At 42.6% G+C, this 26241-nt stretch overlaps 3 protein-coding genes across 3 annotated transcripts; all 3 read right to left on the bottom strand.

Moving 5' to 3' along the window:
- Positions 1–21855: 21855 nt before the first annotated feature.
- LOC147461846 (uncharacterized) lies at positions 21856–22449 on the bottom strand. The gene has a single exon (XM_086506546.1). The coding sequence runs from the start codon at positions 22447–22449 to the stop codon at positions 21856–21858; it is 594 nt and encodes a 197-aa protein (XP_086362672.1).
- An 8-nt stretch (positions 22450–22457) lies between these two features.
- Positions 22458–24573, bottom strand: LOC147461845 (uncharacterized). The gene is made up of 2 exons (XM_086501952.1): positions 22621–24573; positions 22458–22505 (listed from the first exon to the last, which is right to left on the bottom strand). The coding sequence occupies exons 1-2, from the start codon at positions 23947–23949 to the stop codon at positions 22458–22460; spliced, it is 1377 nt and encodes a 458-aa protein (XP_086358078.1). The 5' UTR covers positions 23950–24573.
- Positions 24574–24931: 358 nt separating this feature from the next.
- On the bottom strand, positions 24932–25420 carry LOC147461844 (uncharacterized). The gene has a single exon (XM_086506539.1). The coding sequence runs from the start codon at positions 25418–25420 to the stop codon at positions 24932–24934; it is 489 nt and encodes a 162-aa protein (XP_086362665.1).
- Positions 25421–26241: the final 821 nt, after the last annotated feature.

Raw genomic sequence — 26241 nt, 5'->3', positions numbered from 1 at the left:
CACAAAAGGAACACACACCTAAGCCAGGCAATAAGAAAAAAATTGAAAGCTTTAACAACACAAGGATTTAATCAAGATATTACTACTTAATGTTTAAGCAAAAATAGGCACCTTTTTTACACACGTACACTCCAATGTTCACTTAATGCTTTCAAGCAAAGTCAAATGGCTTGAAAGAGCATTAGGAAGAGAATGGGGTCTAGGAGGGCCTCTTTATTTGGCAGTTTAAGGAAGTTAAACCTTTAGTATTAAGAAAGTAATCAAAGGGCATCTTTTGAATTCAAACAGGCAAAACGATTAGTTTATTTGAATTTAAAATTTTCCCCCAAAATGGAATTTAAAATCTAGACGGTAAAACCATATCATGTAGCATATCTATGGAAAGATCTCAATGTGTAGATTGCAGATCTATGATCTCCGCTCAAATTGGAGATCATATGTGGAGGTTATGGAAGGCCGAAAATCATAAAATTGTCCACCTCCTTTTTTGGAGAAAAAGTGCATCCTTTGACTACTCTTACACATCTCTTACACACCCACCATTCTTTCACAATGGCGTACACCTATTGGTCAAAATGTTAATCACCTCCATAAGCTCATGGCAAATAAAGAGGCCTTCCTACACCCCATTGTCTTCCTAATGGCAAGAAGAGTAAGAAATGCGCACACGTAATCAAGAAAGTCTTAAAAGAAAAAAAACATACACAATCAATCTAACGCTCAATCTAATTATCCCTAAACATTGGCTAGGGTAGTTGCCATATAGACATGCCCAAATCCAATGATAGAGATTATTACAATTGAGTTACACTATTCTATTCTTAAAACAAAAGAGTTATGAATTGATTTAGCACACACACACACACACACACACACACACACACACACACACACACACAGAGCACTAAATCTAGCATAGGGATCTAGCTGACATAATTAGGAGATACTAATTACTTGTTGCAAGCTTTGATAGCACATATAAAGCTATGGCCGATAGACCAATGAGGCATTCATGGTTGCACCATAGCCAAGAGATAATTAGGAGTAGATTAGAGAGTGAGATCAATACACAATATAGAATGAACATAGCTTGCTTGATTGATAAGAATTGGAGAGAGAGTTACAAGCTTTGGATATTGGCCATTTATAGGATCAATGTGAAGGAGTGCAACCAATGATTTGATGGATATGCACCACAAGTGGAAATGGCAAGGGTCATGTGAGGTACCACAAGTAGCTTGCGGCTATCACAAGTGTGTAGCGTGTCTATAGGGAATGAGTAGCATGTGTGAGGCTTTATAAGTTTCATAGGAAAAATGTGACTATGCACTTAAATGGTGCATGCCTGCTTTTAGGGAGTGTTCTCACTATGAGTGTAAGCTAAGCCTTACCCCCAACACTCCATGCATTTTTTTAGATTTGAGTTGCATTGCCATATGCATACTTGGCTATGATGTATGGCATCTGCGTTTTGATTTTCTCTAGCCTAGTTGGCCTGTCATAGGTCTTGATAGTTCATGAATTTGCTGGCAACAAGTGTTTACAAGCAGTCCAACAATTTTAGTTTTGATGGGACTTTAAATGCATATGGTCTTAGGCATGACTAGCACTTGAGAGTGCTTGTGCTCTATTGAGAGCATTTACTCCCCGTAGAGGTTTGAGTTTTGTGATCTTTGCTTGCACACTTGTTGGTGCCTAATTGAGTGGAAGCACTCCACTTAGCAATTTATTACAACCCATGTATGTTGTGCTGCAAAATATAGCATTGTATACCATTTTGGAGCCTATTCTGGCTTGATTTGGTAGTCCTTGACATTTTTGAGACTCGGTCTAAAAGAGTTATTTTTTAGATTGTGGCAAGTCATTGTGTCTACATAGCTTTTTGTGAGGGTCATGCGCTTATCGTTTGTGAGGTTTTTTGAAGCCAAACACTAGGGGTCATGTTACCCAGTGTGAGGTGGATTAGGTTGTTGAAGATCCCTACTCGTGGCCTTGCTATAGAATATGTAGAGAGGGGTATAGGTGCTTTATGCCAAGTTGCTAGTCTTTCAACAACATTTTTGAGGAGTATGTGCAATTTGATGACCTATCAGTAATCTTTTATGGTTTATGCATTTTTTAAACTAAGTTTTGGTTAAGATTTTGATATTTGTATAGAGGAGAATCTACCAAAATTTTGCATGAAGTTTGCAATAAATCCTTAGTCTCACTCTCTTGCATCTACTTTTGTCAGTTATGGATGGATCTTGTGAGAAAGAAGAGTAGTATATCAAGGAGTTTGATGGTACATACTTCACAATATGAAAGCAACATATTCTTAATGTCTTGATCAATAAGGGCCTTGTAGCACCATTGAAAGAATGCACAGAGTGTGTTTACACTATTGATTAGTGAGAGAAGCTTGATGCTCATTCTATGATGACCATTCGCCTACACCTTGGTGAGACTATTTTCTTTACAATTATGAACAAGACTACTCCAAAGGAATTATGGGAGTCATTATGCTCACCTGGGATGGCAAGAGTGCCCCAAATAAATTTTTTCTTATGAAAAATCTCATGTATTAGCAGTGTTAGTCTTAAATGAGTTCAAGAACATGTTTATGTAGCTTACATCCAAGGGACTCAATTTTGATCATGAAATGAAAGATATTTACTTGCTATGTTCTTTGCCTTCAGTGTGGGACACATTTAACACTACCATTAGTAACTCCACCCCTAAGGAAAAGCTTGTTTTCAATGGTGTTACTAGTGCTTTTCTCATAGAAGAGATCCAACATTAGTCTCTTGATACTAGTGGACATGGTGATGCCTATACGGCTAGTGATGGTCGTCACAAGCAAAGAGGTCGTAGGCGTAGTCACGATCGATCATAGTATTGCAAGAATGCTTGTATCAAGAGTCATGGATGCGACCTACAAAAGGTAGAATGTTATCATTGTAGCCAGAAAGGAACTTTGAAGAAAGATTGTTGCATTTTGCAATGTGAAAAGGGTAAATCCATTGTAAAATATGACCCATTTAAGAGCAATGTGAAGATTGAAGAGCTCAATGTAGTTGAGTCTCCACCAGCTAAGGTTATTTCTAGCATCCTCCAATCATTAGATGTCTTGATATTTACTGCTAGCTTGAGTGACTCGAGTACCAATTTCCATGTTACTCCCCATAGGAAATGGTTCTCTAGTTGTGCTTATATGCATGGTTTGGTCAATCTTGGTAGCTCATATCAATTGATATTTGTGGCATTGATATGTGAAGTTATGTATGCCTAATGGCACTAAGTTTTATGCTTTGAGGTGTCAAACATGTGCCAAAGTTGACTAAGAGCTTAGTGTCAATCAGATAGCTTGAGGATTTGGGCTATACTACAATTTTTGGCAATGGTTTTGAGATGATTTGCAAGGGAAATTTGGTTATTTTGAAGGGCCAAATTCTGGCTCATTGTACTCTTTGTATGTCTCTTATGTGAAAGAGAATTTCATTTTGTTGTCAATCTGCCTTCAAATCAGTTGTGGCATAGCCAGCGTGGTCATATGAGTAAAAAAGGAATGAAGCAACTTCAACAAATGAGCTACTTACCTATCTTAAACTATTCTATTTTTAGCTTATGTGAACATTGCATTTATGAGAAAGACACTAGGATTACCTCTTTTCCATTGAATATAGAGTTAGGGAATCCTCTAGACTAAGTATATATTGATCTATGAGGACCTATGTCACATAAATCTCTAGGGGATCATAGCATGAAAAGGTGGTGCAAAAAATAGTGTCCTTGTTGACACTTCTTTGTGAGGCATTTATGGATGGTGCTTTAGCATAGTTTTGAGGATGTTCTTGTGAGACTACCTTTATGTTTATTTTTTTGAAATGTTGGCTCCAATCACTTTAATAATTTCTTGAAATGTCTATCAGTCTACCTTTCATGCATGTTGTTGCTGAGCGCCTCTCTCTCTCTCTCTCTCTCTCTCTCTCTCTCTCTCTCTCTCTCTCTCTCTCTCTCTCCTTGCATGTTGTTCAACAATCTACCCTCATCTCTCCTTCTCTTGAAGCAAGCAAGCATGGCTTGCACATTCATCTGCCTCAATGACGTCTACGTCCTGACTTGATGCGAATGCACTCAAAAACTGCAACCAACATGCTCCAACCTTCAAAAGGGCAAGGCTCTTGCCTACTCTACCCCATGTTGGTGTGGCTCAGATGTGTGGTCTCACTTATCTCAAGATCATGTCGAGGACAATCCAAGAAATGATGGGATGTCCCCTCATGGACACACTGATTACTCAACCACGATTCACTAGGAAGCCACACATATGATGCGACATTATTGGGCCATGATGAAATGAGAGAGTCACCAAAAAAAAAGAGAACAGGATGCATCATGCTTATCAACACTTGAAGATATGAGTACAATTTGCAAAACAATGGTGTTTTGCTGGCAAGAAGCTGCAGAAGGCATGAATTGTGAAGCTAAGAAAGCCATCTTTCGATTGCTTCTAGAGAAGCTAGCTTTTTGATAGCTGCACTGTGGATTAGACAGTCACCAAAGTCAAAGCATCCTTGTCTGAGGAGGAGCTGAAGCTAAAAAGAGCTTTATGCATGATGGTGAATAGCGAAGGGGATCCATAAAGGTCTATAAGCAATACAGAGATGGCGAGGTTCACAGGGTTGCCTTGACAAAATTTTGTAGCAGCTAATTCACGATTACAACAGGCTGAATCAGGAGCATTTCCATTGCAATTATGCCGATGTCAACAGCCTCAAAGTCATTGCATCACACAAGAGATAAGAGACATTGTGTTTTCTTTTTGGCAGAAGGAGACTCAAGTGTCCCAAACAAAAAGGATGTGTGTCGAAAGCGTTTGGGGCAAAAATCTTACATAAAGCATCCAACAAATTTTCTTGATAATTCCTAGGTATGCTTTAAAAGTGCTTGAATTATCTACTTGGCCCTCAAGGCTCGGTCTGAGCTTGAGGATTGGTGTATATTTCTGATGTTCTTAATACTATCCACTCACAATTGTGAGTTTTGCAAAAAAAAAAAGTGGTTGAATTATTTTGTTCTCTTGCATGCTCTAGTATAGGTACCATGCGTATAGGTAGTAACTGCATTTAGGTAGTATTACATCATGTATAATGTTGTCTGTGAATATTTTGGTACTCTTGGAGCACTAATATAAACTCATATATATTTTACTATCACCATAGAAAGCACCATCGGTATATTATATACAAACTCTTCTCAACCACCAATATATACTCATGGATCTCCTAAAATATTTAGAACCATGAAGAATACCTTCACCCTGGGTAGAAGCTAGCATGAGGTCAAACAACTACTTCAAGTATACATAAAGGCAAAAAAAGTGCATTGGTCCAAAGTGCATAGACTAGGTACTTCAGCACTACCAATTTTTCTACATGTACCTTGTAGAAATATATTACATCGAAGATTACCTAGAGTACCTACATGTAAATGCTAGTAATACTACCATGTCAACGGGTTTGGTGCTCAAAAGCACCAATGTAAACTCATAAGTTCTATTAGGGTCCTCTTGGACAATGAATGTGCATTTAATGGTAGTTTAAAACCACCTTTGTAAACTCATAGGTCCTTTACAACTATGACAGTACATACCAATAGGCTCTTTTGGGCTACTTGGAAGCTTCAAAAGTACCTTGAGTTTAGGTAGAAGCTACCATGTGACCACCAGCATGTACTTTTGGAATACAAACTCTAGGTATATAGGTACTTCAAATGTACTCTCTAAGGTACTTATTAAATTATCAATTTGAAGGATTTAGGTACTTTGCAAAAATTGGTACTTCATAAAGTACCATTTAAAGTGGCTTAGGTACTTTAGTACCTAACAAAAGGTTTAAAAAGTACCATGTTAGGTAGCATGTTCAATTTGCAATGACTTTACCCTTATCTTCACAGCCTCAAAGTTTTGATGATATTTTCTTTTCATTGGACGTGGAATTTTATAGGAGATTCCAAATGCAATATTCACACATCATGATCTCTCTCAATTTTTTTGAGGGATTGAAGCCTTGGTTTGTTGGCAAGTTGAAGGATAGGTACACTTGTTGTTGCATTGCTCACATATAGATGATATACCTCAAGGATGCATTCAACCAGGTGAGACAAAGCAAGACAGGAGTGCACAATGAAGGGTGTGGCTGCAAGTGTCAAGTATGCTTCATAGAAGAGGATCTAGGAAAGTGTGGAGCTACTGCGTACACGCACAATAGCATCAACAAATTGGTTAAGATGGTATTATGTCCGAATCCAGATGAGTCTACATTTCATAAGCTCTCTTGCTTGAAGGGAGAATGCAATCAATGTGGATTGCAGCGGTTAGTGCTCTGTCCAAAAGAAGAATTTGAAAATGCATTCCAAATTTTAGTAAAGGTGTTTGAAGACATTGCATCATCCTATCAAGAGGGCAAGAAATGCAAGGATCTACTGGTAAAGGAAATGGGATGTGCAAATTTTACATCCTTCCTTAAAAATCATCTAACCTCCTATATCAGACACAATTTTATTGCCAGGTGGCAATCTCAACAATTCAAAGACTGCATTCAAAGTTTTCCTAGAGACGTGGTAGTCTCTGTTATAGACTTTGATGAGAATTACTCTTTCAAGGAGCAAAATGAAATCCAACCAATGCATTGGTACTCTTCACAAGTCACAATCTTGGTGCACATCACCTATGTTTGAGACGACTCTGCTAGGGTGCTGAAGTATATGCATTTTTACATCTTTGATGACAAAGAGCATGACCCATTGTTTGTACAACATTGCATGCAGTTGCATAGTGTGTGGCTACAAGAGCAAGGATTCAACTCCTTGAAGCGGCACTGGGTCTGGTTAGACGGGTGTGTTGCTCAATTCAAGGCATCCAGGTCATTTTTCTTTGTGTCAAGGTATTCTAGATTCTTTGATCTCTTCAACGTGATATCCAGTTTCTTGTTTTCTCCTAGCCTTTGAGACGTGTCATTGATCTAGGTACTACTCTTTGACTGGCATTGAGAATCGAGATGCTATGGAGTTTCTTTGTATCGGGCCATGGCAAAGGAGAGAATGATGGGGCCGGTCAAATTGTCAAAAAGGCTCTAACACATGAGCAATTGAAATCTGATGCATGGAACATGAAGTGTGCCAAGGTGTGGTTAGTTTCTTGAAACATAAATTTCATGATGAAAACACACGGTCAGAGGTGACTAGATTTTTTTGGGACGTTGAAGCAGTCGATGTGATGAGGGAGAGGAAATGCAATTCCAACCGAGTAAAAGGGTCACGCTCTTTACATTGTGTGAATGGACACTCTAGGACTGACAAGTGTACACTTTACTACAGAGTTCTCTCATATTTTTGTCAGTTTTGTCCAACCTATCGCTGAAGTAGTCACAAAGCCCCCCAAAAGCTGCCTTGATTATTTTGTTCACTCTGTTCAGCATTGCTGAACTCTAGATTTAAGTATTTGCCCAACCCACAACCCACTCTGTGGGCATGCACAAATCATACATACAACAAAAATACTTCAAAGCCTCAGTCAAACATGTCATCCTTTTCATTGATGAGGTTAAACCCAGCTGTTTAAAGATTAGGTGGCTGAGCATCCGGGTTATCAGGATCTTCAATCCATAAAGTACAAAGCACACCGTTTTAGGGTATCCCAAAAATAATTTCCACAGATCAAAAACTCACAAATTGCTGACTTTTGAGAGACATGTTCAGGGGCCAAAAGAGATAAGTTTCACTAAGCCAAAGTAGGATTGTCAAGTACTATCTTTAGAGGGTTGAGTGAGCCTTTTATTATGACAAATCATCCATCACTAGGGTTCTCTACTCCACTCAAAGACATTAAAGATGATGCAATGCCAACAACAGGGGGATTGGGAGAATACTTACAGAGAGGCATCCTCTGATCAATAAACCAAACGTGAGATTCATAAGAACCAATGAAGCCATGCACGTTCTTATGGATTACACTTATGAGGGATTATATAGATTCAGAAACGGGGATCAATATATCTTCTACAAGTGTGTAGAACCCTATGTTGGAGAGATGCCATTCCATAAGAATCTCTATGCATTCACATATATAGATTTCCATGGAGTGCAAGTTTTGATGGTAGATAAGTATGGAAGTGAGTACATACTTGTTGATCAATTGACTTAGAATGATACACATATAAGGGTACTCCAATCTCTACTTACTTCCAGCCAACAACGATGCCAGAGCACATATCAGAAAGGATTGCATGGGGATTTTTACAAGACTAGAGGAGAGGATGAGAGACGTCCTTCCAAGAGACCACAAATTGGTTAGATTAGTGAATGGACCATAGCAATTAAGACCATATCAAGTGGCAAGACAAAGTACAGTGGGTCAGGGGATCCATATCTAGCTATGGTGCAAGTTTGATATCAGTCTGTGACAGAGGAACATGGATTGCGATCCATGTACCTCTGTGTCAGATGGTAATGAAACTTGGCACAAACCTTGCCCTTGGTCTTCTGATCCCTGCTATATGGTTTTTGTGTGATTTAGACTTGTTGAAGTCACGTAAAATTCAATCCCTAGGTCTATTTTAGGTTTTCCTCTTTGCACTATTTTTGGCTCTTTTGACCACTTTTTGCAACTTTTTTGCATATTATCACGTATCATAACATGGAAAATATGAATCAATCAAGAAAGGGGGGAGCGTCATCACAACGCCAAAGCACTTCCCAAGCTAAAGACCAACCTTGAAGATAAAGCTAAAGACAACACTACAACACGTCGCGCAAAAATCGGTGCAGGTACCGACGAAATAAAGTTAGTTTTAAAACTAAAAAGCATTGAAATAGGCCTCGAAAGAGACGCCGATATCGTACCGTCGGAATGAGCATCAGTATACTTAACGTTGGAATAATCCTTTGAATATGCATCGGAATAGACTACGAAATATGCACCGGTATTTCTATAGTATATTTCGACGCTTCTTTAGAAGTTTGTATCAACGCTCATATCGTTGTCTGTATCGACGACCAAACCTGCAATTTTTTTTTGGGCAAAGAGGGCTGGGAACTAATGCTACATGTACTATAGAAAAAGAAAACAGCCCTCTCTGCCCAAAGGAAGAGTTCACTAGCAACCACACTCCACCTACAAGCTCACGCTAAAGAGCGAGTGTATGGAAATTAGGAAAATTGTAAGAATAACATAACCTGTGTGCCATACCATAACCTGTTACCATAAGGCACTTGATGAGTCAAAAACTGTAAAACCATAAACATAACCTGTTTGCCATACCATAACCATTACCATAACTTGATTGTCATACCATAACCATAACAGCCATACCATCATTGCACAACCACAACCATCACATGATTTCTATACCATCATAGCAAAACCATAACCATCACATGCTTGCCATACCATCATTGCACAACCATAACCATACTATAACCATCACATGATTGCCATACCATCATAGCAAAACCATAATCTTAAGTAGACTGTCAAACCTTAACCATAACATCTATGCCATACCATAAACATAACCATAAACCATAAACATAAGCACTACAAAACTGTACATATGCAAACAATCACTGAGTGAGAAGACCCTCATGGTAATGCCTCCCAGTCGACATCCTCTTCCTCCTCCTGCAGCTGGGTCAAAAGGGCCACAAGTCCATGCTTGTACCCATACTTCTCTCGGTGTGTCGGAAAGCGCTTCACGGCAACTTCCTGCAAAATTATGGTTTAATCATGAGATAAATCTTCAAATAACATATATATTATCAATAATTTAAAGCATACGTATAATACTTACAAACTCATGTCGAAGCGTATCGTAGCCTCCACTCCCAAGATGTGACACTCTAGCAGACTCCAAACATGCTTTGGCTGCATCTCTCTGCTGCTGAAATCTATCAGGATTGTCTTGTGTCTCTCGTGCAATCCCCGTCCACTCTTTTGCATCCAACCATGCCATCTTGGGAGTGTTGTGATTGTACCTGTCTCTCGCCTCTGACCGACGGTGTGACATTGTGGAATTCACCACGCTCAAAATCCAGTTGTTCAAGACTTGATCATACCCCTCTACCGGCCTGTACTCTCTCTGAATGGCCTCGACAATGTAATTCTTTCTCTCAAGATCGAGGTTATCCCAAACCTCCATCACAGAGTGACCAAAGTGAATCGTACAGATCTGTCGAATCCTCTACCGCATGGCCTTTTCGACCCTATCTGCCACAACAGCCCCATCCCTGCTCTTGTACACCTTGCTATGATCATGCTCGTGTGATCCCCAAGGTGTACATGGTGTGCCGATCGGTGAACTATCTACTGAAGAGAGTGGTGGACGCTTTCTCGGTGGTGTGGACGAATCGGTAGAATCGCTACCACAACAACCACCGCCTCCAGAACGACGCCTACCTTGTCTTGAGGATGAACCACCAGTCGGTGTAGGGGGCACACTAGACTGAGGTGTGGGGTTGCTTGGTGTAGGGACCACACTAGTCCCGGGCATAGGGTTGGTCGTAGTAGGTCTAGAGGGACCTGCTACCAAAAGGTGCTGTGCCATCGCGATTTGCTCTGGTGTGAAGAAATAAAAACAAGCCCATCTGCTCGGGTGACATGCCGGTTGGAGTGATAGGAAAACTAAAACTAGGAGAGTATGGCTCATTGTCATCAGCCATGGCTAATCATACACAAACAACACCATGTATGATTAGCCTTCTCAACTCAGACATCGTGTATGAATAGAACTTGTTCACAATGCTGCGGAAATATGAATGTATCCCGCACATTTGTCCACACCTGCCTAGAGTTCACTTGAATCAATCCACTCTTGTCTTTACACACAGTTGCATTCGGGCCACTGGTAATAAATTTGAACCATTTGACATCAAAGATAAACATTTCAAACTTTCTAAAGCTAATCTTCAAGATGTCTTGGATGTAGCCAAATTATTCAAGCTGGCTAATCTCTGTATTCTCATCCATGGCACTACTCCTACTTTCTTGGACGAAGCTTGCCCTAACACCACTGTCAAAAGTGACACTTTGTTCGTCGATCCGTTGCACTCTGAAGTGCTTCCCATGCGACCACAAAGCTCCATATTTATGATACTGCGGCCACAAATTGAAACAAATTAAAAGTTATTAAAGCAGACTAATTTTCATGTGGAGCTCAAAAAGGAAGTTGTGAAATATACATGCCAATCGCAACCCCTTGACATCTCCTCTTCCTCTTTAGTAATCAACACTCCATTCCTCTTTGCCTCTGAGAGTGTCGCATCTAACCACTGCCCAATTGGAAAGTCAGGCAATTTTTGAAGATGATCTGGAAAAGGAAGGTTTCTAGTTGCACGGTTGCGCTTGAATTGAAGGCGATCTGTCAAACATTGTTGCTTTTCCCCTTCATACCTCTCTAGCCACTTTTTCATGATGTCTAAGTTGAGAAGGCAAAATCTCATAACCTTTTCTTGCATTGTGATGTCCATCTTCCTAATGACCCTGCGGCTCGTTCCCTTTCACCTTGACGTTGACCCCCGGGGCAGTCACTTATCAAAAGATCCCTATATCACGTGCGTTCAAGAGGTAATTAATAATACCCCAATATACATACTATACTACACTGTGAGCCTATTTAAAAAACCCCCACCCCCTCTAATGTATACATAAAAGTATACATTTTTATACATTTTGGTCTTTTAATAATCCTCTCGAGTTAACTCACGTGATATCATACACATTCTAAAAAGTGACCGCCCCGGGTGTTGACCTCAGTAGTCCACATTCGGGGCATCTCTAGATCAATTGAGACCAAAAATTCATTGATGAGGACAAGAGATGCTTGTACAAGCCATCCTTTGGCCATGCTACCCTCGGGGCGAGCCCTTTGACAAACAAACCCCTTTAAAGTCTTCATAAATCTCTCCAAGAAGAACATCCACCTGCTATGAACCACGCCAGCAACTGCAACTTCATCGACCACATGCACAAGTACATGCATTTGGATGGTAAGAATGTTTGTTGGAAAGTACTTCTCCACCATGCACACTGCTTCAATAGCATTTAAGTATGCCGCATTGATGTTGTCTTCTCTTATCTCTTTTGGACTGATCCAGCATACCAACTCACTGATTTTGTAGATTGTTCTTCTAATGTCACATGTCAAACAACCATTTATGGCAATTGGTAAGATGAACTGTAAAAATTTGTGCCAATCGTGGAACTTAAGACCACTGAGATTGTCATCTCTCGTAAAAGCCATTTTCAAACATCGCATGCACCGTGTGGGAGTCTTGAATGAAGATATAGTCTTCTTCACTTATTGCTCTACAGCGTGAGTTAGAACCCATGGACCTTTTGGTATAGACCACTTTCCATTGGGTTTAAGTCGAGGCCACATCTTTGGCATACGACCCACAGCCTGCAGGTCATCTCTTTGGGCCTTGCTATCCCTTTTCCTAGTGATGGTCTTCCAGATGATCTCCCCCACATTCTTGAAGATGTGCATTGGGTCGAGCAAATGATTAATCAGCAGGTCACTCCAATACGGGAGGTCATGGAAAATAGAAAGTCTTTTCATTCCAGGTGGAATCCAATCTCCCCTTTCCAGCCACACGTTTTTCCAATCGCTCGCTTTCAGTGGATGCATGTCATGTTTGCATATGTTTGGTCCACGTATCTCATGTCCAATTGCATTTTTTCTACTATTAATTTGATGCTAGCTCTAACCTAACCTATAACATAAACCTAACCTAACTTATACCTTAACCTAACCTAACCGAAGTCCGTTTGCGTTTTTAGAAGTACACGAGTCATCTTCGAAGTCCAATTGCGTTTTTTCTACTATTAATTTGACGCTAGCTCTAACCTAACCTATAATCGTTATGCCTAACCTATAATCTAACCTAACCTAAAACCTATACCTAACCTAACTTATAACCTAAACCTAACCTATAACCTAACCTAATCGAAGTCCGTTTGCGTTTCTAGAAGTACATGGGTCATCTTGAAAGTCCGTTTGTATTTTTTTGACTATTAATTTGTCGCTAGCTCTAACCTAACCTATAATCTCACCTAACCTGTAACCTAAACCTAACCTAAAACTAACCTAACCTAACCTAACATAAAAACAACACACAGGGGAGGTGTTTAGCAAAACGACAAGCCATACAGCTTGCCCACAATGCATATGCAATGTGGGCAAGCTCTATGGCTTGCCAATTTGGCAAACAGCTCACCATTGTGTTGTTTTTAGAGTTGCGAAGCGATTTTATGGCCTGAAAACCCCTTGTAGACATATAGACAACACAATGGCGAGCCGTTGGCAATATGGCAAGCCATAGAGCTTGTCCACGATGCATATGCCTTGTGGGAAAGCTTTATGGCTTGCCGTATTGCAAAATGGGTCGTCATTGTGTTGTTTTTAGGGACACGAGATAATTTTAGCGCTTGAAAATCGCTCGTAAACATATAGACAACACAATGGCCAGTCGTTGGCAATACGAAAAGCCATAGAGCTTGTCCACAATGCATATGCATTGTGGGCAAGCTCTATGGATTTCCATTTTGCCAAACGGATCTCCATTGTGTTGTTTTTAGGGTTGCTTAGCTATTTTAGGGCTTGAAAACTGCTTGCAGACATAAAAACAACACAATGACAAGTTGTTGGCAATACGGAAATCCATAGAGCTTGCCCTCAATGCATATTCCTTGTGGGTAAGCTTTATGGCTTGCTGTATTGCCAAACGGATCGCCATTGTGTTGTTTTTAGGGACACGAGACAATTTTAGCGCTTGAAAATTGCTCGCAAACATATAGACAACACCATGGCGAGCCGTTTGGCAATACGGCAAGCCATAAAGCTTTCCCACAATGCATATACATTGTAAGCAAGATCTATGGCTTTCCGTATTGCCAAAAGGCTTGCCATTGTGTTGTTTTTAGGACCGCTTAGCTATTTTAGGATTTGAAAACCACTTGCATCCATATAGAAAACACAATGGCGAGCCGTTTAGCAATACGTCAAGCCATAGAGCTTGCCCACAACGCATATGAATTGTGGCCAAGCTCTATGGCTTGCCGTATTTCCAAGCGGCTCGCCATGGTGTTATTTTCAAGGGCGCTTAGCTATTTTAGGACTTGAAAACCGCTTGCGCACATATAAACAACACAATGGTGAGCCGTTAGCAATACGGAAATCCATAGAGCTTACCCGCAATGCATATGTGTTGTGGGTAAGCTTTATGGCTTGTCGTATAGACGAACGGATCCCCATTGTGTTGTTTTTAATATGCAATGTGGGTAAGCTCTATGGCTTGCAGTATTGTCGAACGTAGCTTAACCTAACCTAACCTAACCTAACCTAGTACAGGTTAGCTTAACCTAGCCTAACATATAAGATAACCTAACTTAACTTAATGTAGCTTAACTTGACCTAACATAGCTTAACTTAATATAACATAGCGTATAAGATAACCGAACAACGTAGCTTAACTTAACGTAACCTAACGTATAAGGTAACTTAACCTAACCTAATATAACTTAACTTATAACCTAAATTTAACCTAAAACATAAACCCCATCAATTGCATAATTTCAAAAACGACATAATTTAAAACAAAATTTCTTCAAAACAAGATTTTTTCATAAACCAAAACAAAAGTTTTTCATAATTTAAAATGAAAATTCACATCACAAACCATAATTTCTTTTAAAGCATTCAAAGTTTAAAGCATGAAATTTTCTTTTATTAATATACAAAGTAATGTAAATAATTTAATATGCATTTAAAGGTTTGAGCACTCACATTCGTCCTATTTGAGCAATGAAAGTTGTTGTAAAAGTCTTGGAACATGCAAAAATGCACACACAACCACAAATTTAAACCCTAAACCCTAAAACTACAAGTAAATATGAAAACAATCCCACCTTGGTGTTATGCACTAACTCACAAGCAAGATTAGCACTTTCGACGGCTTATTTCGCACCTGATCTGTGAGATATGGGAAAGAAGAGAGCTTGAGAAAACGTGCAAGAACAAGAGAAATACGTAGAGAAAGCCCACGGTTTTGTTTTTTGCAGGTGTCGTCGCTACAGAAGTCGGCTTAGGCATCTGAACAGATGTCGGAACGAGCGTCGGAAAGTCCATGCGCGGTGATGTCGGAATAGGTGCCGAAACATACATTGGATATTTGAAAACCAAATTTTAAAAAAAACTTTAGCTCCCTCCATACATACACACACATATACCGACGCCCGCCAGTGACGCCAGTAATGTGATATCGAAATTTAAGTGACCTCTTGTAGTGCAACCCTATGACAAGACTGCACAAGGTCGTGTCAAGGGACGACACGAGCTAGGAAGGGGGAATGTTTGAGGATTGATTGAACGGGTGCCCACCTGACCGAACATGTAGGCGGACACCACATTTGTAGTTTATTATTTTGTCGAGCTGGTGTAGTGATACTCTATGTAAATCCTGATTCTAGAGTAGCAGGTCAATTTCTTGAGTTGTAATTTTGTCATGACAATTATAAAGGTCCGTGTGAGCCAGCCACTGGACATTTAGAATGCCCTAGGTATAAATGTCAATAACGTTAATGTGAAAGAAGGCTTATCTTGAGAGGATGAAAGGAGCTCTGAAAACGTACGCTCAAGTTACGAAGCTGCTTCAACTTGTAACCATCGCAACTAATGATTGGGTAATCCATTTCTAGTTTTGAAACTTGCATTGTGTTCCTCTCTCTTTGCTCTTTCAATTAAGTGTAAGCATTGTCAATTTTGTTGTGGTTCGTGATTACGCGTCTGTGAGCCTAATCTTCACATTTGAGTGCTTAAATCATTGTTTTTAGTCGTTTTGACTATAGGAGAATGTTCCTAGACCATAGGGTGACCTTTTGGGGCTGATCTGTTATAATTTTTAGGACCTTTTTCATGATGGATCATGATTTTTGTATCTTGTTGGATTGCAATCAGACTTGATAGGATAGTGCCCCTAAGTGTCCTAAACCTCCTCCTAAAGTTTTGTTGCATATAGAGTCCGTTCAAGTGTCAAAATGGTGTGATGACCTAGAGCTGTGAGAAAGAATATAGGCAGATTTGCCTGATCATTGAGTGTTGGTTTGCTTGTTGAGTTGGTGTGTTTGCTTGTTGTGCACGTCTGTCACACGTGTCAATGCAAGGGACTTGCCGATACACTGTATGCAAGACACAAATGGCTCCAAGCACACAACTAGACTAATCTAGCAAGCTCAAGAGAGCAAGGGTGTGTCACTCACCGCCCTACACTCGCCTTCGTGGAGGATTTCTCACCGCGAAGAAGAAGGAGCCGCTACTGCGCCGCGCTCAACCACTTCACCGCCACCGTGCCATCGTCGCAATGCTCGATCACCCTCTCTCTCTCTCTCACGCATACACACACACACACACACACACACACACACACACACACATACACACACACACACACACACACACACACACACACACACAAGGAGATGAAGAAGAAGAAGATGGAGATGGAGCAAGAGCACTCTTCAATTGCAGCTTGCCCCATTCACACTTGGGCGCCCATACTTAGCCAACTAACCCTTGAATGTTCCTCCTGTTAGAGTGTGCCTCTCATGGGCGATCACTCTTACCCTTTTCCTATTGGACCAACAAGCCTGACCCATGACTACTAGAAGTGGACGCCAATGGTTAACATGCCCCCCTTCCTGATGTAGATTCCATCCTCGAAATATAATAGTGTAGCATCGAGATCCACAATAGAAGTACCTGTGTCAGAAGAAAAACAACATTGTGAAAGCTCAAAGGCAGCATGTACAGGTGTGCAATAGCTGAGATGCATACATGATATTCTAGGAAATGCAAAAACAAATTCATGAATTGTAACATTGCTAACTAGAACAAGCGTAGTACCTGAATAAAATGCAATTGAGTTAGGGTCTATTAGGTCGACTCTAAGATAAGTACACAAAAGCTAGGGCTAAATTAAGTACTAGATTGACCAATGTTAATTAAAAATTTTCGATTAAAGAATAGTTAACCTTAGGAATGCTCATCGGGGTCTAAGGACTAGTGGTCTTGTCACTTGTGTGATCCACATAAAATACAAGGAAGTTTGTGCTATTTGCTTTCTCTTTTCTTTTTTTTCTTTTTTTCTTTTTATTTGTTTTCTTTTTGTTGTTGTCATAGTTGCTACAAGTAGCTGGGGGACTCGAGGTCTCAAATACTAGCAGCTGGGAGACTCAAGGTCTCAAATACCAGCTTGAGCATAAACTAGCCGGGAGACTCGAGGTCTCAAATACCAGCTTAACACATGGGCTTCCATAACACAAGTCACACTTAGGTGGAATAAACTAGAGAGAAATATATCCTCATAGCCTAAAACATTACTAAAGTTACTACAATTAATAGACTATTTAGGAATTAAAGTCAGCAATTAAGTGGCTTAGTTTAGCCTAAGGTCCTGATACCTACTTAAAGCCAACTAATAGACCAAACTCAAAGAGAAGAACAAGGTACTAGAAGTTTGAAAAAATTTATAGCATCTAAATTGGCAATGTCACAACTTCATAAATTTTATGCATTTTAGAATTCAAATGACATGATGCAAACATGTAAATGTGGAAGCATAGATAAAAGAAAGTAGTACACCTGATATAATGGAGAACATCCATTGTAACATGTAAACATCCACTATTGTTGTCTTTCAAAGGCATCCTTATGTAGTCACAAACTGCACAATAGTCACCACCAAACATCCACCTTCCAGAGGCACATCAATGGGAAAAGGTACCAACACTATTTGAACACAATTAAAGAACATAAGGAACCCTAACCTAATTATTTGCACTCCCCATAGAGAGACAAGGGAATAGGATATTGTAGAGATTGGGGGGGAACTTTAAGGCTAAACCCCTATCCTCGTTGTCAACAAAAACAAAGTATCATCCGTGAGACCATAAGTGCCATCTGTGTAATCATGTAAATCTTCTTCTTCATCAGAGGCACCAATGTTTACTAAGAAGGTCACTAGACGCCTATAGTCATCTTGGTCAAAAGGATAGGATTGTGCAATGGGAGAAACACTCTCTACTAAGTATGGATCAATCATGGTCAAGAGACGTATTAGCCATTCTAACTCCTCGAAATTCCTCTCACATGTACCTACCAAATCCCATTCACAGGCAAGTACCGAAAAGATCATGTGAAACACTTGTGAAAAGTAATGAGGGTACCTCTCACCCAAGACAGGAGTGGATGACTCTAGAGTACTAGCCATAGCTGTACACACAGATAGATGATGGTTAGAGTGCAAATATTACAAGGGTCATGTTCTTGTGCATAATGTGTTTTTATGATTTTGTGTTATGTATAGAACTTGTAAGTTTCCACATTATTGTTTGGTGGCTCTTGATCTTTTACTTTTTTATCTTGTTTTTGTGAGTATAAGGCTTTACATATAAATTCCCTAGGATTGGATATTGAGAGGTCAGGGAGGAAGGTTGAGAGGGAAGCAAGTGAATGATGGATGTCAGGAAACACTCCCCCCTTCCTTGGGTAGATCATACTTTGTGGAAAGATGTCGTCACCTTTTGAAACCAATTGTTCCAAGTTGTTATGGGTGAAGGATTTAACCAATAGTTTTTCATCGCCCTATGCATTTCATCTACTAGTTGCCAGGGTGGTAAGGTACTCTGCCATGATTTTATTTGCAACGTTGTTGTAGGTGGTGAACTTACAATGGGAGATGCAAACTCTTCCTTGTTTGTATGGATATGTACAATGGTGGGTGGAGGTTGTGTCAAAGCTTATACTTTTGTATAGGAACTACATGAATAGCAAGAAGCTTCATTTGACTTCCCTGTTCTTGAGCTAGGTGGAACAAATTGTTCTTTCTTTGGTACCCAAACTAGCTCTGGAGCGGGTGTGTAGCATTCCATGATTTTTTCCTTTTCGCGATCTTCAATTTGTTTTGGAGCCACAGGATTGGGCTCACATGGGCCAGGTGACAAGTAAGAGCACAGTTTACGTTTTGGCACCCGGATTTGATCATTTTCTTCATAGTAGCTTTGGGCTTCCAATAGTTTTTTAGGAATCCAACACAACATTTTTTTACATTTCTTGGGGCGAGTGGGACGTATCTTACCAGGCTCCTGTCTTTTAGCACTAGCTATGGTCGCTAAAGAAGTTTTAGGGACCCAGTTGTATGTTTTCTTTGTTATATTGGGATGGGTCTTGTGTGTCTCAAGCTTTATTTCAACTACATTAGTTGAAGCTCTAGAGAGTTGGACTATGGGGACATATGGTTCAACCTCTTGGACATGCAATGTTTTGGGTTTTATTTCCTTAAGAGGTAATATCTCAGGGACTATGGCTTGAGTGGCAGGGCTAAGAGTTGGTTTCTGCGTTCTGACACCCCCTGTCCCCCAATCAATAGTGCATTTAGTGGCTATCATCCACGTGCGTCCTAGGTTTATATTACCCTCTATAGTTCCAACAGGCATGAGCAAAAAGTCTTGAGCTACAAACCCATTGTCATAACTGACAGAAGTGTGCCAGATTCCAAAAACTGCTGTTTTTTTCTTGTTGACACCCTTGACTTGGATAATACTTTCAAATAGAGGTGGCTTCCCTAACTGACACCATACCCCATATGATAGCAGATTATATTTAGCACCCGTCTCCAATAAGGCATTATATAGCACTTTTCCATAGGTGATGTTTAGCTCAATAGGGTATCGTAGAGGTGTGTCAGAGTCCAACCAATCCTCGTTGGTTTCAACGTGGAATGCATGTGTAACTCCAAGGTTAGCCTGTCGTTGGTGCCTTATGCGTTGTTGTCACTCCTTAGCCTCAACTTGAGCTTGTATCTTCTTCAATTCTATTTGTGCCTTGGTTGCATTTTTTTAATGGATGGCACATAGCTCCTCTTGGCTTAAAGGATCATAGTATCTTTTAAATTTGCTCCCATTGAGGAATCCAATGGTTTTAACTCCATCAAGAGTCTCCACAGGAATGGTTCCTTGTGGGGTGATCTCACATACTCTATATGGTCCTTTTCTCGCATATTTCAACTTTTTCTTTTTGTTACGAACTCCATACATAAGGACTTTATCACCAACATTGATATCTTTGTTCTTTAGATGACGGTCAAACCATTTCTTCCTCCTATCTTTCTCCACAAGTGCATTTTGTACAGCTAATTGCCTCTCTTCATCTAGCCTTTCAAGGATATATAAACGCTCAACCAAGGGGTTACCATCCCAACCTTCTTGAGAAGCTACTTGAAGACTAGGAACGACAAACTCCCATGGCATAACCACTTCTTGGCCATGCACCATCTTAAACAGTGTGCAGTTAATGGCAACTTTGTATGCAGTACGATAAGCCCATAGAGCCGATGTAAGCTTTAAATCCCAATCTGTACGATGAGCTTCCACCGTTTTGGTCAAGATAGAGATTAAGGTCTTGTTGGTGCTCTCAACTTGGCCATTTACTTGTGGATAATAAGGTGTGGACTTATGGTGAGCTATCATAAAGTTGGTAGTGAGCTCTTTTATTACTCCATTTATAAAATGAGTACCATTGTCACTCACAATCTCAAAGGGACAACCAAATCTTGTAATAATGTTTTCAAAGAGAAACTTGGCAGTTGACCTCGCATCGGCCTTACGTGTCGCTCTGGCTTCCGCCCACTTTGTCACATAGTCAGTGGCAATGATAATATATCAAGATTGAGTGCTACAAGATGCCAGACTAATTGGGCCTACAAATGTTACGGGACCCTGGAGGGCGGCCCGTAAATGGGACTAAGGGGCCGCGCGCGTTCGCCGATCCTTCACCTGAACACGAGTTAGCCGACTTCACAACAAGTTGAGCAAGTACTTCAAAGGGACGCGCGAGACAAGATTTGTAGAAACAAGCCCGTGACGGGCGCTTTGTATTGATTCAAAAAAGTTGATTACAAAAAGGGACGGAGGCCCCTCCGGCGCCTCTGAAGACTGGGTTAACCGAACTCCAACCTAGAATGGGTAGATGGTTTTATGGACGTGAGGACTGCCACCCCGGCTCCGGTTGAACAACCGGCCCCCTCTTAGCTACCAGGCAGGATGCGCACGGTTCACCAAGAGTGGAGTACTACTCCCATATAAGTCCTTTAATTCGGGGCGCTCAGGCATACCACCCAAGCCCCATGGCCTTGAGGTAGAAATCCCTCTCAAGGAATCACCGTCGGTCCCGTCAAGGAGCCGTGGTTCCAAAAACTGATCAAAATGCCGAAACGGCCCCACGGGTGCGTCCCGGGCCATTTTGGACCACGGGACCCCCAGGGACCCGGCCATGGCCCAAGCGGGGCTCTCACTTGCATAAAGTCTTTCGGGGGCTCCCGGAGTCGTGTTTTGTCCACGGGAGCGACGGGTCCACGAGTCGTCATGTTGGCCCGCAAGGAGCATGGCCGCGGAGAGGGGAAATTCACCAAACGGGGCCTCGGTCCCCCTCAAGTGCCGTCCACGGTGGGAAGTTAGGTTAGCGGGAGTTAGGTTAGAAATGGGAACGTGGACCGCCGGGCCGCATGAGGGACAGCCCATGTGGGGGCGCTAGGGGCAAGGAGTGACCGCCGGCGCGCCGCGAAAAAGTTCCCTCTCACGAGGATCCCAACATTCTCCCCCCCCTCAAGGAACTTGACGTCCTCGTCAAGACTGTAAAGCATCTGACCACATAGTGCATACATCGCATAATTGTCGCATAACGCATCTTTATTCTGCTGAAAACTGAGCATAGATGTGCTGAAACTAATGCATCCTATACTACTGCTGTACATGGTTGTGGTCTTCTATGCCCTAGGCATGTGTTTGAGGTCTGGAATCCTGTAGTACTGAAGCAACAACTGCTTATCCATTGCAATGACTCTATCTTCTGGCACCCAAGTGCAATCTGACATTGGCCGCCCTCTCCATTTTACATAGAACTCTAGGTTGTTGCGCCTGAAGCGGTGTTTGATGATAATTTCTGGCTCAAAAGGGTTTACTCCTTTGTCTAGCAGAGGCACATGGCGGCCGTATTTCCCATCAACCTGAAATCGTTTGAGTAAGCTGATGTGAAAAACATTGTGGATCTTGACGTTGGAAGGTAGATCCAGCTTGTAGGAGACGTTGTTGAAGTCTTGTAGTACCCGGTATGGACCGTAGAAGCGGTGGTTGAATTTGGGTGTCAAGTTCTCGGGAAGGTTGATGTTCTGGGCACTCACCAGTACCAAGTCACCCTTCTGAAAGAACTCTGTTCGTGCTTTTTCATTATGTCTGGCTACATACTTATCTTTGTACTTCATCAAGTGCTTTCTGGCTACATCCAAACGTTTGTGCCAAGCCATCAGAAACTGCTCAGCATCCTGATCTTCTGCATGCATAGTGCCCGAAGTAAGTGCCATGGGCGTAATCACCTTGATGATGCGACTATCCCCGATAGTGCACTCTTCGTCTGAATCTGCTAGTGTTACTTTCATCACACAGCAGTGAACCTGGGCCCCTTGTTTGAGAGCCTTCTCTGCTTGCTTTGGCGAGATCCACATTGAGTCTGGGACTAGGTCATCCCAGCTAACTCGAGTCTTCCCTTTTTCCATTTTCGTCGGCGTCGGTGTCTTAGTCTGAGCTGCGTTCACCTGCCCTCGGGCTTGAGGTGGTACGTAAGGTTGTGGCTTAGGCGGAGCTTTTTCTTGAGTGGTCTTGCGGGCAGGAGGCGTGTCCATTGGCCGGATGATCGGGACAATCACCCCCTTACCATTCATGTCCAGCATCAGTTGATTCATGCCCTTGGCGTACAACCCCATCACATAGGAGTCATACCAGGCCAGGCCAAACATCATGTCGTAGGAATCCATGGGTACGACGATGAAGTCCACTTTGGCTCGCCATTCACCTACTTGGACCGCCACGTCGTAGGCCATCGCGGTGTTCGAGTCTTCGCCTTGTACGAAGCCTACCGAGATGCTTCGTCCTCCTCCAGACTTGCAGGTCTTTACTCCCAAGCGTTTGGCACATGATGGTGAGATGAAGTTGTGACTCGCTCCCAAGTCGAGCATCGCCAATTGTGATTGCCCGTTGATCACCGTCTTGACATACATATTTGGGATTGGTTTGATACGAGCTGCCAGGCAGTGTAGGGAAGCTTTGATGGCTCCTACACGGACCGTCCCTTCGGTAGACTCTTTGTTTCCGCTTTCAGACTCTTGCTCCGTGATTTTCGTGATCTGCACTTGTGACGTTCCTATCCTGTCAGCGTTAGTCTCATTGGCCCAAGCGGAGTGAGCTCGAGACTGAGAGCTAGCTTTGTGACAATCATTATCCCAGTGAGGACCCCCACAGTTACAGCAGGGGCGGGGCGGGTTCGCCCTCCAAGGCAGCGTCCGTTGAGGAGCCCCTCCAGGCTGGTTCACTGAGAAGTTCCTACTACTCGACGAGCCGCTGTAGCTGCTTGGCGCATTATTGCGAAAGTTCCCGTACAGTCGGGGCTGGTTTGACATGCTGCCTGCGGGCTCACTTCTTTGAGGCCCGGCTGAAGCCTGATTTTTGTTTGAGTTGGAAGGGGTATTCCCACTTCCCCCAGACTTTGTGTTGGTGTCCCCCTTTCGGCGCAAGTCGGAGTCCACTAGCCTTTCTGCCATGGCCAGTGCTGCCATGTAGTCGACAGGATTCTGCTTTTCGATCTCCCTACGGGCCCAGTCTTTGAGCCCATAGAGGAACCCATGGAGTCTCACTCTCTCCCAAGTCATCTGTTCCACTTTCAGCATGGACTGCCTGTATTTGGACACATACTCCTGCAACTTGCTTTCGCCTTGGGTGATGGCCCTCCATTCGTCTAAGTGTCTGAAGTCTTCATTCTTCGGAACGAAGTAGTCCCGCATCTCAGCCTTGAGGCGGGTCCATGACATGTAGGGGTTTTTTCTCTCTTCTAGAAGGAACCAACTGTAGGCATCCTCCGCTAAGAAATGAGACACCACAGATGTTCATAAGTGTTCTTCCATTTTGCTGGTGCGGTAGAAGCTCTCTGTGTCGCGGATCCATTTCTCCAGTATCAGTGAGTCCCGTTGGCCCGAGTAGGGAGTGGGCTTGATAGGTTTGAAGCTTCCCATTCCATCACTCCCACTCGCGGGAGCTCCTGACGTGCTTGCCGGTCCTTTTCCTTTGTCTGCTGTGGCATTCTGAGCATTCAGCAGACTTACTTGTACGAGGTGTTGGACCAGCGCGGCTTGAGACTCTAGTATAGCCTCCCACCTGTCCATTCTCTCATCGCGGGGAGGGTCGTTCCTCTCCCCATGAAATGAGTCTCCATCTGCGTGACTCATCGTGTTGGGTGACGAAGGCACGGACTCAAACTCTGGCCCGGCTTCGCTGATAGGGTCTAGGCGTTGTAGTCTCCCTTGCAAACGTATCCACCTGGAATACTCCCAAGAGTCAATTACACCGTCCGCTGCGATTTCTTCCAATCTTGCAGCGGGTAGGGGAGTGCTGCTGGAGTCACTTTCGGCGGGTCTTTGTGCCCCTCTGTTAGGCATAGACCAGCTTTGATTTTCTAGCTCTGATACCAAGTGTTACGGGACCCTGGAGGGCGGCCCGTAAATGGGACTAAGGGGCCGCGCGCGTTCGCCGATCCTTCACCTGAACACGAGTTAGCCGACTTCACAACAAGTTGAGCAAGTACTTCAAAGGGACGCGCGAGACAAGATTTGTAGAAACAAGCCCGTGACGGGCGCTTTGTATTGATTCAAAAAAGTTGATTACAAAAAGGGACGGAGGCCCCTCCGGCGCCTCTGAAGACTGGGTTAACCTAACTCCAACCTAGAATGGGTAGATGGTTTTATGGACGTGAGGACTGCCACCCCGGCTCCGGTTGAACAACCGGCCCCCTCTTAGCTACCCGGCAGGATGCGCACGGTTCACCAAGAGTGGAGTACTACTCCCATATAAGTCCTTTAATTCGGGGCGCTCAGGCATACCACCCAAGCCCCATGGCCTTGAGGTAGAAATCCCTCTCAAGGAATCACCGTCGGTCCCGTCAAGGAGCCGCGGTTCCAAAAACTGATCAAAATGCCGAAACGGCCCCGCTGGTGCGTCCCGGGCCGTTTTGGACCACGGGACCCCCGGGGACCCGGCCACGGCCCAAGCAGGGCTCTCACTTGCATAAAGTCTTTCGGGGGCTCCCGGAGTCGTGTTTTGTCCACGGGAGCGACGGGTCCACGAGTCGTCATGTTGGCCCGCGGGGAGCATGGCCGCGGAGAGGGGCAATTCACCAAACGGGGCCTCGGTCCCCCTCAAGTGCCGTCCACGGTGGGAAGTTAGGTTAGCGGGAGTTAGGTTAGAAATGGGAATATGGACCGCCGGGCCGCATGAGGGACAGCCCATGTGGGGGCGCTAGGGGCAAGGAGTGACCGCCGGCGCGCCGCGAAAAAGTTCCCTCTCACGAGGATCCCAACAACAAAGTCCAAGCCCCATTTTTCAAATGGTTGAGTCACTTTAACAGGATGTAAGGGCATCTTATCCTTTCATTGTGTGATCTTGTAACATTGGCATTCATCACATCCTTTTGCAAAAAGTGATGCATCCTTGAATAAGATAGGCCACCAATAGCCTGATTGCAACACCTTTCTAGTTTTTAGTTCCTCTGAGACATGTCCTCCCGCTATACCCATGTGGTCTTCTTGCAGTATCTATAAATACTCATCCTCACGGGCACAACGTCTAAGAATATCATCCTTCCCTAGCCTGTAGAGAGTTCCTACAATGAGAGACTAAGGTTCACATTCTTTTAAAAGTTTTCAAGCTATGTCCTTACGAAGCTCTTTGGGTGGAAAACCATTAATTGGAAAGTTCATAATCTTCTCACTCCATTCAGGTATGGTTTTGACTAGGAATAGAGAAGTATCGGGCAACTCATAATCGACTCCAGTAGGGGCTTCACCATTGGGTATGCAAGACAAATGATCCTCCATGACATGTCTTTTATCAGGTCTCACCACAATGGTAAAATCAAACTCAAGGAGAATTAACAACCATCGTGTAATTCTTTTCGTGGAACAAACTTTATTTACTAGATACAACAAGGCTTGATCATCAACATAGAAAACAAACTTGTTGGCCAGAAGGTAGTAGCGAAATTTCTTCACTACGTAAATCATACCTAAACCTTCTCGCTATGTAGTGGTGTAGTTTCTCTCGACATCATT

The sequence above is a fragment of the Adiantum capillus-veneris genome, chromosome 3, assembly GCF_014529385.1.
Source record: "Adiantum capillus-veneris isolate H3 chromosome 3, ASM1452938v2, whole genome shotgun sequence".
In the NCBI taxonomy this organism is placed as follows: domain Eukaryota; kingdom Viridiplantae; phylum Streptophyta; class Polypodiopsida; order Polypodiales; family Pteridaceae; genus Adiantum; species Adiantum capillus-veneris.
The sequence above is the reverse complement of the archived record's forward strand: the minus strand, read 5'-3'. Positions and strand labels throughout refer to the sequence as shown.

What these genes read in the sequence shown, in the direction of transcription:
- LOC147461845 (XM_086501952.1), bottom strand. Translation starts at nt 23,949, where the DNA reads ATGTCATGGACCCGCCTCAAGGCTGAGATGCGGGACTACTTCGTTCCG. An exon ending in TGGAAAAAGGGAAGACTCGA is followed by an intron (nt 22,506 to 22,620) that starts GTTAGCTGGGAT and finishes TAACACTAGCAG; the next exon opens with ATTCAGACGAAGAGTGCACT.
- LOC147461844 (XM_086506539.1), bottom strand. Translation starts at nt 25,420, where the DNA reads ATGGGCTGTCCCTCATGCGGCCCGGCGGTCCATATTCCCATTTCTAAC.
- LOC147461846 (XM_086506546.1), bottom strand. Translation starts at nt 22,449, where the DNA reads ATGGCACTTACTTCGGGCACTATGCATGCAGAAGATCAGGATGCTGAG.